We start from the raw sequence: 15396 nt of genomic DNA, 5'->3' as shown, positions 1-15396 counted from the left end.
CATGTTCTCAGGATGCTGATGCATGGCTGACAGAGGTGTCCTCTCTGCTGGAAAATAGGAAGATATTACGTTCCATGTTCACAGCACTAACAAGTGGCTGGTTTGTTGTTAACACACCTAGGTGGATGGTGCCATAAGTGCTTTCACCTCTTATCCTTCCCACTGGCCAAATCCTGGCAGCCACGGCACCACATACAGGATACTGTGCTTACAGAAAAGCCATAGGACAGGAGGCGGGCGGAACAGAGACACAGGAAGGACAAAAATATGAGACCAAAACATTAAAATGTCTCAAAATGTGAGCCCAGCTCTTTTGGTTTCCAAAAATAAAATAAGCAGCTACAATTAGGATTATTACTAAGCTAAATGGCCCGCTTCTGAGTAATTCAGAATCAACAGGCATTGCCTGTTCTGTGGCAGCAAAATATTACTGGTGCTCTTTAACAGCCTTTCCTTACACTTTACCAATTTCATTTATTCTTGTAGACCCTGAATATTTTCCTGAATTAACCAAATTTGGCCACCTTAAATATCCACAGGACTGTGTGGCCTGAAGTTTGCCTATGGTGCTTTAAAAATTCTCTCTTTTTCATTAATTTTTCTCCTGTTGTCCTTCACGGCAATTTTAACTACAAGAATTTCCACCCATCATTCCCTCACCTCATTTTTCTTTGGAAATGTCCATCTTGATTCCTCAGCCTGGTCATTTTGATGATACCTTGGTTACTAGCAGGTTCTTTGTTTGTCTTCCCAAATGAAGTTTTAGAAGATCATCTCAAATATGTCTGATTGAATATAATAGACAGTCTCCGTAATCTAACTTGTAATATGTAGTCGACCCAAGTTTAAATACAGATAAACACCTACAATAGTGTGGCAAATTGATGCTTGCCAGATAGTTTGTCTTCACCCTAAAGCATTTAAAAAACAAATAGGAATCCTCGTAGGAATCTTAGTAATAAATGTAGTGATCATATATTCTAATTCTTTCCTAGAAAATTCTTTAACATTAATCACTCAATTTGCTAAAACGAGACTATAGAAAAATCGTATTTGTTTAGTGCTTTATAGTTTATTGCCCATTTTCATCTTTGTTTCCCCGTAGCACGAAATTTAGCAAATTAAGATGTCATAAAACTTCAAAATCTGGGTTATTTAATGAATGTGACAAGGGGGATAGATTGGTTAGTTGGAAATGATAAACATATTAAAACACTTTATTCACATTGACTAAGACAAAGGTATCATAGTTAACTGAATTTAAATTAATTCTGTTAAGCAAAAGGTAATAGAACTGCCGTGTCGTAGAAGAACAGTGTGAAGGCTGAGGACATAGGCTGCAGTGTTTTCTTTTAGGTAGACATATTCATTTTGAAAATTATATAAATTTTAGAAATATACCACATTCTAGATCTTCATTCCAGTGACAAAATCGTAGATTAGCAGTGTTTATCCACTTTGAAAATAGCCTCAACATATAAAATAAGAGTTATCTCTAAGTTGAACACCAAAATAAAAGTAGAAGGGAAAATAAAATGTTTTCCGCATTGGAAGACCAAGAGAAATCTAGGTGTTGAACACAGTATTCAACTAGGAACGAAGGAAATTTGTTCAGAAAACAAGTAGACCACTTGCAAAGTCTCTGAGTAATCAGACATAGAAATGAAGCAGTAATAACAGCAGATAGAATTTACTGAGAGCTTATTATGTATGATACAAATGGCTGCAATCAGAGATGAATTAACCTCCTGCAGATTGTGAACAACTGAATAGGTGTTTTGTTTGGTTATGCAGTTAAAAACAATTTTAGCCCACATTTCAAAACTAGAACATTTCAAATTAAAAAAAAAAAATCTGGATGCTCATCATCTCTCTGAAGACCTGGCAGGACTAAGCCCACATTCTCACATGGCGCACATGGGGTGCACTGAATAGTGGCCAGTTTTCCAGAATCTCATAATGTGTATGTGCCTGACTCCCAGCACCCCCTCCCCATCCCCCACCCACTTTTTACTCCTGCAAGCATTTGGGTTTGCAACTCTGGACATAGATCTCTCAGCTTATAGAATATATCAAGAGCAGGTACTAAATTAGTTTTCTTCTGCCTTTGAAGAAAATTCTGTATATTGGTGAACAAAAAATAGAACACTAAAGGCTTTGACATTCTTGGGAAATGATGGGAGAAAGGGTAAAGTAAAATTTTGAACAGGCAAAGACCCCTCCCTCCTGGCTGATACTAATTTTTCTGTCCTTGTCCTGCATAGCCTAAGCCAGTTTTTGCTCTTCAGTGGTGGTAATTGACATATATAAAGCCCTTCCATTTGCTTCTGGAATTATTTTCTTTTTGAAGCTTTCAGATAGCTCTTAATTATAGACCTTGAGGCTTTCTGAGTCTGCACTTTGCACAGCTTCTAGCTGTGTCTTTTGGGTTCTGTTTAATCAGCCTGTGACTGCATGAATTTGAACAGCTATTCCCCGCTGAAGGCATTTTGCAAATGGAGTTTCCAAAATGCTATATTACAAGGTTGTCTTTTACTGGAAAAAAAATTAAACCTTGAACTTGTGACTAAAATATAGATTTATAACTCATTGGAAATTAAGATATGACTCAATTTGGGTGGATTAATATATTTGAAATTATTTTGAAAAAGTGTTCTGTATAACCTTAAATTAAAAGTAATGGCAAAAAACCGCAATTACTTTTGCACCTACCTTAATAATAAAGTGTCTTATATGTAAGGTTTTGCCTCTGAATGCTTGCAATCTAGAGTCTATTTTGCATATTTCTCATAATTTCATCTTGGGCCTCTTTTAGTCCTCTAATTGCTATATTTTAAAAGTGAATTGTTTCTCATGAAATTCCCATACTTCTTTCTACACAAAAGAACTTTTTAATCTGGTCACTAAAGAATAATAAAGTCTAAATTTTCATGTAAAAAAGTGTTTGAATTTTTCTCAAAACACAGTATGGATTAGTCAATAAGATAATTTAAACGCAGAAATAGGTATTTATGTGGCCTTTTTTTTTTCTAATTTTATTTGAGGTGCATCCAGGCAGGTTTATAAGAAAGGTGGATTCCATAGGTAGCGGTACCTGAAAAATAAGGCAAATAATAAAGTCTATAATATTACAAGTAAATTGACTAGAATAGTATGTCTAGAATCCTGGCTACTTATAAACTGGTCTGAAAAATAACCACTCCTGGATGTTAATCACAATGACTCTCTGCTTTTGGAGTTATTCAACAATGCCACACTTGGTATCATAGAAGGAACGAGAAAATGAGAAATCGGGGATCTGAATTCTGTGTCTGGTTCTACCTGCTTCCTAGCTGTGTATCTCAAAGCCTCACCTTCCTCTCTACAGCATGTAGCCAGTTGGACTAGATATCCGTGGAGGCCTACCAGATGTAAAAAGCTACAAGTGTTTGCTTCCTATCTATGTTCTAGAAAGAATATCTTCTACATTTGAACAAACTCGTAGCTTTCTTTGTTTTTGTGCTCCTAGTTTTGGTTTTGGGAGGTAGCCTCTGGTGAGTCCATGCATTAGCCCACATATTGAAAGGGAAACTGACCAACAGCTCTTTCCCCACTCACATGCTAGTCACTTGTGTTTACATCAGAAAGCTCCTAAAGAGGCAGAGCTATCAGAGATTGTTGGAATAAATTGATAGCAGCCATAATCAAGATTTGAAAAGCAAAACAAAGAAGTCATACATCTGCTTTTTGTGGGTTTTTTTGTTTTTGTTCTTGTTTTTATCATACTTCAAGTTCTAGGGTACATGTGCACAACGTGCAGTTTTGTTACATATGTATACATGGTGCCATGTTGGTTGCTGCACCCATTAACTCGTCATTTACATTAAGTATTTCTCCTAATTCTATCCCTCCCCCATCCACCACCCCACGACAGGCCCTGGTGTGTGACGTTCCCTGCCCCGTGTCCAAGTGTTCTCATTGTTCAATTCCCACCTACGAGTGAGAACATGCGGTGTTTGGTTTTCTGTCCTTGCGATAGTTTGCTCAGAATGATGGTTTCCAGCTTCAGCCATGTCCCTACAAAGAACATGAACACATCCATTTTTATGGCTGAATAGTATTCCATGGTGTATATGTGCCACATTTTCTTAATCCAGTCTATCATTGTTGGACATTTGGGTTAGTTCCAAGTCTTTGCTATTGTGAATAGTGCCTCAGTAAACATACGTGTGCATGTGTCTTTATAGCAGCATGATTTATAATCCTTTGGGTATATACCCAGTAATGGGATCACTGGGTCAAATGGTATTTCTAGTTCTAGATCCTTGAGGAATCACCACACTGTCTTCCACAATGGTTGAACTAATTTACACTCCCACCAACAGTGTAAAAGCATTCCTATTTCTCCACATCCTCTCCAGCACCTGTTGTTTCCTGACTTTTTAATGATCGCCATTTTAACTGGTGTGAGATGGTATCTCATTGTGGTTTTGATTTGCATTTCTGTGATGACCAGTGATGATGAACATTTTTTCATGTGTCTGTTGGCTGCATAAATGTCTTCTTTTGAGAACTGTCTGTTCATATCCTTTGCCCACTTTTTGATGGGGTTGATTTTTTCTTGTAAATTTGCTTAAGTTCCTTGTAGATTCTGGATATTAGCCCTTTGTCAGATGGGTAGATTGCAAAAATTTTCTCCCATTCTGTAGGTTGTCTATTCACTCTGATGGTAGTTTATTTTCCTGTGCAGAAGCTCTTTAGTTTAATTAGATCCCATTTGTCTATTTTGGCTTTTGTTGCCATTGCTTTTGGTGTTTTAGTCATGAAGTCCTTGCCCATGCCTATGTCCTGAATGGCATTATCTAGGTATTCTTCTAGGGTTTTTATGGTTTTAGGTCTAACATTTAAGTCTTTAATCCATCTTGAATTAATTTTTGTATAAGGTGTAAGGAAGGGATCCAGTTTCAGCTTTCTACATATGGCTAGCCAGTTTTCCCAGCACCATTTATTAAATAGGGATTCCTTTCCCCATTGCTTGTTTTTGTCAGGTTTGTCAAAGATCAGATGGTTGTAGACATGTGGTGTTATTTCTGAGGCCTCTGTTCTGTTCCATTGGTCTATATCTCTGTTTTAATACTGTACCATGCTGTTTTGGTTACTGTAGCCTTGTAGTATAGTTTGAAGTCAGGCAGTGTGATGCCTCCAGATTTGTTCTTTTTGCTTACCTTCATTGGCAATGAGGGCTCTTTTTTGGTTCCATACGAACTTTAAAGTAGCTTTTTCCAATTTCGTGAAGAAAGTCATTGGTAGCTTGATGCGAATGGCATTGAATCCATAAATTACCTTGGGCAGTATGGCCCTTTTCACGATATTGATACTTCCTATCCATGAGCATGGAATGTTCTTCCATTTGTTTCTGTGCTCTTTTATCTCATTGAGCAGTGGTTTGTAGTTCTCCTTGAAGAGGTCCTTCACATCCCTGGTAAGTTGGATTCCTAGGTATTTTATTCTTTTTGTAGCAATTGTGAATGGGAGTTCATTCATGATTTGGCTCTCTGTTTGTCTGTAGTTGGTGTATAGGAATGCTTGTGATTTTTGCACATTGATTTTGTGTTTTCTAAGGTCATCTGGTCCACCAGGGTTCTGTTGCTGCTGGACAGTTTTTGTCATTCCCAACAACGTTTGTCAGGGGCTCCTCATCTTTCCCATCGCATTCTAATCATTCATATCACATTGGTAGAGGCTGCCCAAATCACTAGGCCAAGAACATTAAAAAAATCCTTATAGGCACACCTTCCATAGAACACCAAAGAAAAAATCCAGACAAGGAAAAGGGCTCTCTAAATCCTGCCTCTGGTTTTTCGTAAGCTCTTCTTGTACCCTAACTATGTGGGAAACGCATTATTGTCTATATTTGCTAACATCCTGCTCTGTAGGGAAACAGTTTATTTCTCTAATCTCTATGTAACCCCTCCTCAAAGTATCTGGAGAAAAACTTCTACAGCAAGACATTAAACATTGTCAGCAAAGTTTTCTTGTATGTTTCTGCCTTGTTCTTATGTACACATAACTAAAACTTTTATACCCACATTAGCAAAGCTGTATTATACAATGGATAGCCTCTCTTTAAGGTTCTCCAAAGCCTCCTGTGGTTTAAATAAGCCCTAAACACTAGGACTGCCTGTCTTCCTTTGGCCTGATTCTCTGGAGTGTATGTTTGGTTAGCTGCTTATGAAGTCTCCTATTACCCAAGACTGTTGACTGATCCATCATTCTCTGACTAGGTGTCTGTTCTCTCTTCCTTTTTGCTGATCACAGAGGCGCAGCCCGGTAAGAACTCTCAACATTTTTACCTTAAACATGTATAGAGAAAATTGCTGCCAAGGCAAGGTGGCCAGGTTGGTTTCCCATTAAATTTATGATAACCCAGTGTGAATGAGGCAGATGAAATAGGTTTACTGATTGAAAGCCTCTGACCCTCTTAAGTATCAAGGGCATATTTTAGAATTGTCAGAGCACTTTCCCATAAGTAACTAAATTAATACATGGGAATCCCAACTCCTAGTACAAAATTTAGAAAATATATAGAGTGTGTGTGTGTATGTGTGTGTGTGTGTGTGTGTATGTGTACATAAAAGGCCCAGAGATTCACCAGAAAGTACCATAGAAGTTGATAGCAAAGAGATAATAAAGAATAATAAAACTAATAAGAATGTAAGGACATCATTTTTAAGCCATCATTGTTTTTAAGCCTGAATTCAAAATATGTTCCTGGACCATAACTTACAATGATCAGAATATGCTGATACATCATTATAATTTCCATCTTGGGAGAGGGAGACACACTTTTGAGTCAATATTCCTAGGCTATCACATAATTCTAAATAAATTTCATCACAGAAGACAAACTTTGGGAGGGTAGATCAATATTAATTTGCATTGTTCAAAGTGAAAACTGTCGTTTTCCTCAAGTTGAAAAGTAGTATGAATTTTTTTTTTTTTCTGTGACGGATCTCGCTCTGTTGCCCAGGCTGGAGTGCAGTGGCTCAATCTCTGCTCACTGCAACCTCCGCCTCTCGAGTTCAAGCAATTCTCCTGCCTCAGCCTCCCGAGTGGCTAGGATTACAGACACCTGCCACCACGCCCAGCTAATTTTTGTATTTTTAGTAGAGACAGGGTTTCACCATGTTAGCCAGGATGATCTTAATCTCCTGACCTCATGATCCACCTGCCTCGACCTCCCAAAGTGCTGGGATTCAGGCATGAGCCACTGCCCCCAGCTGAAGAGTATCATGAATTTAAAGCAACAAAAAGAAGGGTCTTTGTTATGTTTGAAATGACCCCCATTTACCTGGTCAGTCCCTTAAGAGAGGAAATGGAACTGAGAAGAGCGCTCTCTGAAATATCCCTAGGCCTCTGCCAATCCAATTAGTCAATTATTATTTGATGCAAATACCCTGCCCCAGGTGACCAGTTGGTGGTTCTCTGCTAAACTACATAGCTAATGCCATTCAAAGACGGTATCTGCAGAGACTGCTAATCTACAGATGATTCCAACCCAGCTGTTAAGTGACATCACAGATTGTGAAAAGAGTGAATTCGATCATTCAAAGTGAGGAAATTTATTCACAACATACATATAACAACAAACAAGCATTGAAAGGGGGAAAATACAGTCGCTTCACAAGGGGAGGTTTTTGAATCCAATGGGCTTTTTTCCTGAATGTGGTTTGTGTGGTCGACATCACCTCAGTCTTTTTCTAGACATGTCATGCTGCAACATTAAGGTCATCAGAGATCTGCATGCCCATCCAGCAGAGAGCAGGACTTTCTTTTCTGTTGCTGCTGAGTTGCTGCTGATCTTTCAAACATTTGTTGCTTTCTAAATTGATACTAGCTTTGTTCTTCTTCCTAATTTCTAAACAACAGAGTTTTCTTGAATATTTCTGCCATGTTTTGGTTGCACTTAACTTGAGATTGTTCATTCATGAAGACTATTTAATAAAAATGTTACAGGGGCTTCTTCTTTAGTGCCTTTCAACTGTGAATATCCATTGAATGAATGGACACACCTGGGAACTGGTGACTACAAAAGGAGCCCTGTACCTTTCTTGGTTTCATGGATATTAACATTTGAAGGGGTAGGACAGAGGGACAAAAAGGTCTTCAATACAGCCTCTGGGACCTCCTGGGTTTTAGGCCTCACAGTACTAGGTGTTCCCTCAATGCCATTTATTAATCTTGTGATTGACTGCTTGGAACTAAAGCCCCTCTATCTCTTCCTTCAGATCTTATTAATGAAATTCTATCTGAGGGTTCATAACCCAGAAAAACATCTGTTATCTAATTATTTCTGTTATCTAGTCATGTCTGTCTACAGAGCCTTCTTTTCCAAAAGCAAACCTGTATCCAAACTTCCATAATGTCCTCAGCAGATTTACGTGGCCATATTTATTAGAAAGTATTTATAAATAATGTAGTAATTCTCTATATAGCACACTTAGTAGGGAAAAACAGATCACACTATTAGACAAAAAGCCAGAAAATGTAGTTTGAGAGACTGAGAAAGCATCAAATGGATCCTTGTTCAGATTGAAACTACTCCTCTAGCATAAATGGGTTCAAAATGGGACAGAAAATGCTTATATAGCCTTAGGAACGAGGGAAAGAAGCTTCTTATAGGTCAATTACAGAGGTGCTAAACCTTGTCCTAAGCTGTTAATGTTATGCTTTGAGAAAAGAAAACGTATCTGTGACCACCAGATTGAGCCTTCACTAAAATTAAAAAGTAGGAAAAATTGTGTTTGGTGGCCATCCAACAAATGTGTTCATGGTTTCACCTTTTGGAATGCTTTCTTATATGTACTTCAGCTTTCCCTGTCCTCAACTCTGCGCCTGTCATTCTCCTACTGCAGGCATCCCAAGCCATGCTATACCCCACGATGAAACCATCCTGGTGGTCTACCCCACGATGCAACCATCCTGGTGGTCTACTTTTCTGGTGGCATCCCACACTAAGAACATTTCACAACTTCTGGTTTTTAATCAAAACTTTTAATCTAATCAATTCTTCTACTATCTAAATAAGTTTATGCTAAGGCATTATAAAAACTGGAGATGACCTGCTCAGATTATTCCTGCCAGGGCTATTTGTATTCCAATAATATCACAATGCCTTGAGCTAAAGACATTACTTCCAATTCATGAATTGATGGGCCTAGCGGCAGGCAAGTGAAATAAATTGGGAGGATGAGTGCATAGGGTGGAATTCCCTGGCTTTCTGAATACAACAGTTCATTCAGTGGCAGATGGCTCAAGTTTCGCCTGCCTTTTACACTTGCTATCTATACCTTTTAAAATCACATTTGTAAACTGATGACTGTTTCCATTAGCAGCCTGGGGACCACACCTGACAAGGAGCATGCACTACTCCTAAACACATTCTGTAATTTTTAAGCATCAAATATATGCTAAACTTCGATTTACTTTCTTATCTACTAGAGTTCAAGAGGTTTTTTTAAATGGACTAATCAATATTTGAATTTAATTTACCAAATCTACCCAGGTAAGGGGTTTTTCTTGTTCAGAAGACTTATGATTTACCCTTCCTTCCTCTCTATAGTCTTTGAGTGAAATAAAAAACTGATTTCTGTGTGTGTATCTACAATTTCCTACTTAAATGCGGTTCTGAGAAAAATTTCATTTCCCTATCTGCATTTATTTGAGTTCAGTTTAATTGCAATGACAGAAATAATACATATTGTACATAACATATATGTGGTCTTAAACCTTATAGTGTCTATTTCTAATTCTAGGGTGCAATTAAAAGGAACTTATCCAGTAAGTATATCTTAGCTACCAGAAATAGCGTATGATTTAAAAGAAAGAACAGTTCCTTGAATCTTGGAGTATATGTACATATGAATTATACATTCCTGGGCTTAATTTTTAAGACTTACAAATTTTTTACTTTTACAGCAAAGAATTCTTGTAATGATAGAGGGCACTTATGGGTTCTGAGTGATTAATGTTTAAGTTCTGAAAATAAATATGTTTTTGGAAAAACATTGCTATTTTCTTTCTACATTTGTCAACTCTTGCTGTATTATTTAACTTTAGAAATGAATTTAATCAAGTGTGTATTTGTTGCTGGGGGTGGGAAGAACGGGCGGGCAGAAGGAACTGAAAGTAGAAGCAACTTACCCATTCTTGTGTTATTTGATATGAAAATTTTAGTCAACCAAAGTGATGATATAGGTTATAATACACATAGGGCACAATTTTCCTCTGCTGCATACAACACTTCCTAGGAAATTCTAAATTCATGTTTCATAGTTAAAGTACAACATTTTCTTGGCATTTCAAGAAAAGAACAGGCAGAGAATGCCGGATTCATGTATTACACATATGGCCTGGCTTAGTATTCTCTTAATTGGAAAGCAGAACCAGTCAAGGCAGCAGACATTCCAAGAATGGTGTGCTCTTTCACTAAGTGCTGCACTATACAAATCTTCTATTTGATGGCTTGTCACGGAAGTTCCTTAGTTAATGAGGTTTTACAAATGCCAGAGAAAACACCACTACATATGCCTAATATATGGCTGTTGCGTTGCCAGGGGAGAAGGTTTGTTTTGCAAAGTTTTCATACTCAGTTGCTTATTGATGGGACTTAAACCTCTAAGTGTTTCCAAACATAGGTTATAAGACATATCAGGGAATGGTAAAAATTTGTCTAAAAAGTTCCTTTGTCCTGTGCATCAGGTGAAGAAGTGGCAAGACCCAGGCGTTCCACACCAACTCCAGAACTTATAAGGTGAGTGTGAAAGACATTAGTTGTGTTTTATGCAAGGCATCATGAACTTTTAACAATTAAGCAAATCTCCTTTGAGCTAAACTCTCAGCTCCCATTAACAAAGGCTCTACCAAAACATGTCAGTCCATACGTCCATAGCATGGTCCAAATATGTTATTATTTTTCATAAGTGCAGCCCAAGGGAGACCTTTAGGGAAATATTTTGCACTTATCTGAAGTAATTGTCTGTCAGAATGTGCAGGCCCATTCCTGATGGGACATCTAAAGTTTCTCTCTAAAGAGGTCTTTTGGTGTCTGGAATGCTGATCTTCAATATCATTATATTACCCTACGAAAAGAAGCCTATTTAGTTGGACACCATCTCATGATACATTCCACCTGCCGCACACCAAAGGAATCTTCCACTCTGTTTTTAGTTTTTGGCAAAGCATTGTATTTTACAGTGTATTCTGTGGGTTAGGTAAGTATTGTACAAATGGCATTGTTTTATAAAAAGACTGCTATTTCTATTTCGAAACTGGATTATTTTCAATCCTTATCCTCCTCCAACCTCTCCCCTCTCCTCTTCAACCCTTGTCCGTTACCATACCACATAGACCTCATTGGGATCAATGAGGGGAATCAGATTTGGAGAAGAAATGAAGATAATTATGCATCATTTTCTTAATAATCAGTCTGGAGTAATAATTAAGAGAAGGGATGCGAGTTTCACTTATTATCCTCCTGTTCCCCCTGATTTCTCAATATTTCTCTTTCTGAGATTTACTGTGTTGGGGTATTAGGAGGTTACAATGTGTCTATTAGAGGATGAAACTTCTCGGTGGCTTTTTGCTTAATATTGCTATGCTTGACTTTCACTAATTATAAATTGCATTAACTACAACAAAGAGATGTGGTGAAATCAAATACAAATGGTACTTGAGATCTTAGGGGAGAAAGGTGCTTTGCAATAAACTCAGCCCTAGTATTATCTCTTCTAGGTACAGAAAAATCATGATGCTTTGAAAGAGTTATTCTCCTTCAACTTATTTCTATTGGGTGAGCACCTCAGCTCTCCATTGAGAACTAAGGCTCTCACCTTCTACCAATTCTTTTGTCCCATAATACATCTGCCATCCTTATAAAATACTTTCTAGTCCTAACGGGGCTTGTATACACATGCATGCATGCACTAGTGCACACACACACTTGTTTCACTAAGAAAAATATGTGAAAGCTTGTATATCTTTTTGAGTATTAATTTTTGAGCCCTTTCCCTGTATTTTGCCTTAATGTGTGTGATTTAGCAAAAAGCCTCCAGATGACACTACGGCCCTTGCTCCTCTCTTTGGCCCACCACTAGAATCAGCTTTTGATGAACAGAAGACAGAAGGTAGGAAAAGAAACTCCATATATTATAGATTTGTTTTTTCTTTTATTAAAGTACAACTCTTCTAGATTAAATGTATGTATTTTGAGGTATATTTTTAATATATTATCTTCGTGGGAAAGAAAAGTTTCAATCTAGGTGTGCTATCAAGAACAGAAGTTTAGTTTGCAAATCTCTATTATTTTAGGATTTGAAACTTTACTTCCAGAAATATCTAATAGCTAACAAGCTCATTCTTCAAAAGAAGTCAGTAAAAATTAAAAATTACTGCAAGTCTACACAAATCCCTGTCATGGAGTAAACACTCTGGGAACCAGACCATCATCATTTGAGGTGTCAACAGAATCACAAATGGAGACAGACCTTCATACATCCGTCATTGTCGCTGTCATTGGGGTCTGGCCTCCCTGACCATCTGTGCTCTTTCCCACCTCATAATGAAGGCATCAATTGGATTGCTCACAACAGTCATTGTTTGCTGGCTCAAGACCCAGAAATGACCTTGAATCATTTAGAAACTTAGAAATAAGGCCAGGCGTGGTGGTTCACTCCTTCAGTCCCAGCACTTTGGGATGCTGAGATAGGATTGCTTGAGCCCAGGAGTTCGAGACCAGCCTGGACAACATATGGAGACCCTCATCTCTACAAAAAAAAATTTTAAATTAGCCAGGCATGGTGATGCATGCCTGTAGGCCCAGCTGCTCGGGAGGCTGAGGTGGGAAGTTCACTTAAGCCCAGGAAGTCAAGGCTGCAGTGAGCTGTGATCACACCATTGCACTCCAGCCTGAGCAGCAGAGCAAGACCCTACCTCAAAAAAAATTAAAAAATAAAATGCTACTGAAGAAATATCTTTATTTCTGCCATTATTTTTGAGTTTACTTATTAAATATTTATTGTTAGAGTTAAATATTTGACATTTTTAAATTAACCATGTTTTTGGATGGCTGTAAATACTGCGTACTTTACTGACATAAAATCAGCTCTCTATAAAATGCATCTTGTCTATCCCTGAAATGTGTTTATGTCTAATGTATGTATCTCCAGTAGCTATGTTTGGTAATATAGAATGTTTTTATAAAAAATTATTTGACTTAGGGGCACCATGGTAAGTGTATAATAACATGTTATCCTTCTAGAACCTATTGGTGAAGGACCTTAAGTGTTAAAGATGGCAAGAATTGGAAGCATAGTGGGTAGACTAAGCTACATTAACGAAGAGACCCCAAGTACAATAAATTAAACAAGATGGAATTTTATTACTCTTTCATGTTAACAGTCTGGAGGTAAACAATATAGGACTGGTAAAGTAGTTCTGCTGTCTTTAAAATGTTACTTTTATCTCTGGCTCCAAGGAGGCTGCTGCAGCTCTCCTCCTCTCCCATTCAGAAGAAAGGAAGTGGAGTGAGGACCACTGGAACTCACTGCTAACTATTCTAAGAGCAAAACTAGAAGAGACACAAGTCACTTCCTGCCAAACCCCACTGGAGAGAATCTGGTGCCATGTAGCCAGCTAAAATTCTGTTACTATAGAAGAACTGGAGAATGAATTCTGGGAGATAGACAGCAGTCAGCCACACCTGAATATTTTCAATGATTTTGTTAGGAAACTGTACAAAGAACATTTCTAAATACTCCTTTAGTGATTTAAATGTCCATAACTTAGAATCCCTATGTAAAGGTGGCCTTGCAGTGAGGCTATCAGTTTCCTTATTAACTCATCCGTGGTCAATCTCACTTTTAATGTACATATTGTATGGTGACTGGAGACAGGATTTGATTTGTTGCACCTAAATCTGCCCGTTTAAGGAATCCCATAATACATGAAAACTTTATATGAAATATAGAAATCATTCTTAAAAAATCATAGCTGTGTTCCACATTGAATTCATGAAGAAAATCCTGCTTCATATCTTCGGAGAATGTTTACTTTCATGTTAAAACAGAGCAAAGTCCACCTTTGAGGCTTGTGGTGGAGAGGAGATACATGCCTAGACCTGTCCATGATTGTGGCCTCAGTTGTTCTTTAGATGATTTCAGCCCCTAAACTTCTGTAAAGTTCCTGCCTTTGCACCAATCACACTAGCTTTTTCAATACCCACACTTCCCTTTTGTATCTACTCATTCTTCTTTAGATTGATTTTTCTTTTTCTTTCTGTTTTTCCTTTTCTTTTCTTTTCTTTCTTTCTTTTTTTTTTTTTTTTTTTTTTTTTTTTGACAGAATCTCACTCTGTCACCCAGGCTGGAACACAGTGGCAAGTTCTTAGCTCACTGCAGCCTCGACCTCCCACAGCGATCCTCCCACCTCAGCCCCCTGAGTAGCTGGGATCACAGGCACATGCCACCCCACCTGACTAATTTTTGTATTTTTTGTAGAGACTGGGTTTCACCATGTTGCCCAGCTGGTCTCGAACTCCTGGACTCACGTAATCCTCCCACCTCAGCCTCCCAAAGTGCTGGGATTACAGCTGTGAGCCACCATGCCTGGCCTAGAAAGATTTTTCTATCACTAGTTGAAATGGTCTGGGGAAAAAATACGTATTTTAGAGTTAAGTCTGCTGCATCGGATCTTAGCTCTTCTGCTTTTACCGTGGACACCTCATTAAACCACTCCAATCATTATTTTCCTCTCCCATAAGTGGAACTGGTATCAACCACATGGTGGTGGTGTGAGTATTCAAATAGACAGTAACAGTCACTGGCCTTGTGATAAGTGTTTTATGGACATTTTATATATACTCTATTAATATATCTTTCCTCTGTTAATCCTCTTCATAACTCTCTAAGGTTGCTTTTATTATCTCCACTTTACACTAAAGGAAGGCAGTGCAGAGAGATTAAGCAACCTGCCAAGGTCCTACAGTCAGTACAGAGGATAGATTCAAGCCACACCCAACTGACTTCCCAGCTTGTCCTAGACGACATAATGAATTACAGCAGTACTTGCATAGTCCCTGCCACACGATAGGTGCTGAGAAGCACTATTTGCATTGTCGTAGCTATTTTTAAAAATCAGAACAGGAAGCAAAAAGAAAGAGAAGAAATGTTAAATTCAATGTCCTTAGGCCCAAAACCTAATTGCCCTATGTTAGGTGTCTAAGCATTCATTTTTCTCGTTCTCTTAACATATTCACCAAGCGTTTTTAGAATAATTTAGTTTCTTTTTATGATGCTATAAAAGGTTTATGTAAAGACCCTGTAGAACCCTTCAAGGATAGGAACCACTGCATAGAATGCA

At 38.0% G+C, this 15396-nt stretch overlaps 1 protein-coding gene and 1 long non-coding RNA gene across 27 annotated transcripts in view; one reads left to right on the top strand and one right to left on the bottom strand.

Moving 5' to 3' along the window:
* Nucleotides 1–15396, top strand: part of SGIP1 (SH3GL interacting endocytic adaptor 1) — a 238033-nt gene that overhangs the window by 128987 nt on the left and 93650 nt on the right. For 25 of the 26 annotated variants that reach the window (XR_010139702.1, XR_010139638.1, XR_010139729.1 and 22 more), the window contains 3 exons: nt 9795–9819; nt 10741–10792; nt 12079–12164. Coding sequence is in view for 21 of the 26 variants with exons in the window: in XM_054547439.2 (XP_054403414.1) it covers nt 9795–9819; nt 10741–10792; nt 12079–12164 (163 nt within the window). In the remaining 5 variants the exon portion in view is untranslated. 26 annotated transcript variants of the gene reach the window in all.
* LOC134759465 (uncharacterized) overlaps nt 1–15396 on the bottom strand; it is a 66490-nt gene that overhangs the window by 50651 nt on the left and 443 nt on the right. The gene's annotated exons all lie outside the window — the stretch shown is intronic.

This window comes from Pongo abelii, chromosome 1 (assembly GCF_028885655.2).
Source record: "Pongo abelii isolate AG06213 chromosome 1, NHGRI_mPonAbe1-v2.0_pri, whole genome shotgun sequence".
Classification (NCBI taxonomy): Eukaryota; Metazoa; Chordata; class Mammalia; order Primates; family Hominidae; genus Pongo; species Pongo abelii.
The sequence above is the reverse complement of the archived record's forward strand: the minus strand, read 5'-3'. Positions and strand labels throughout refer to the sequence as shown.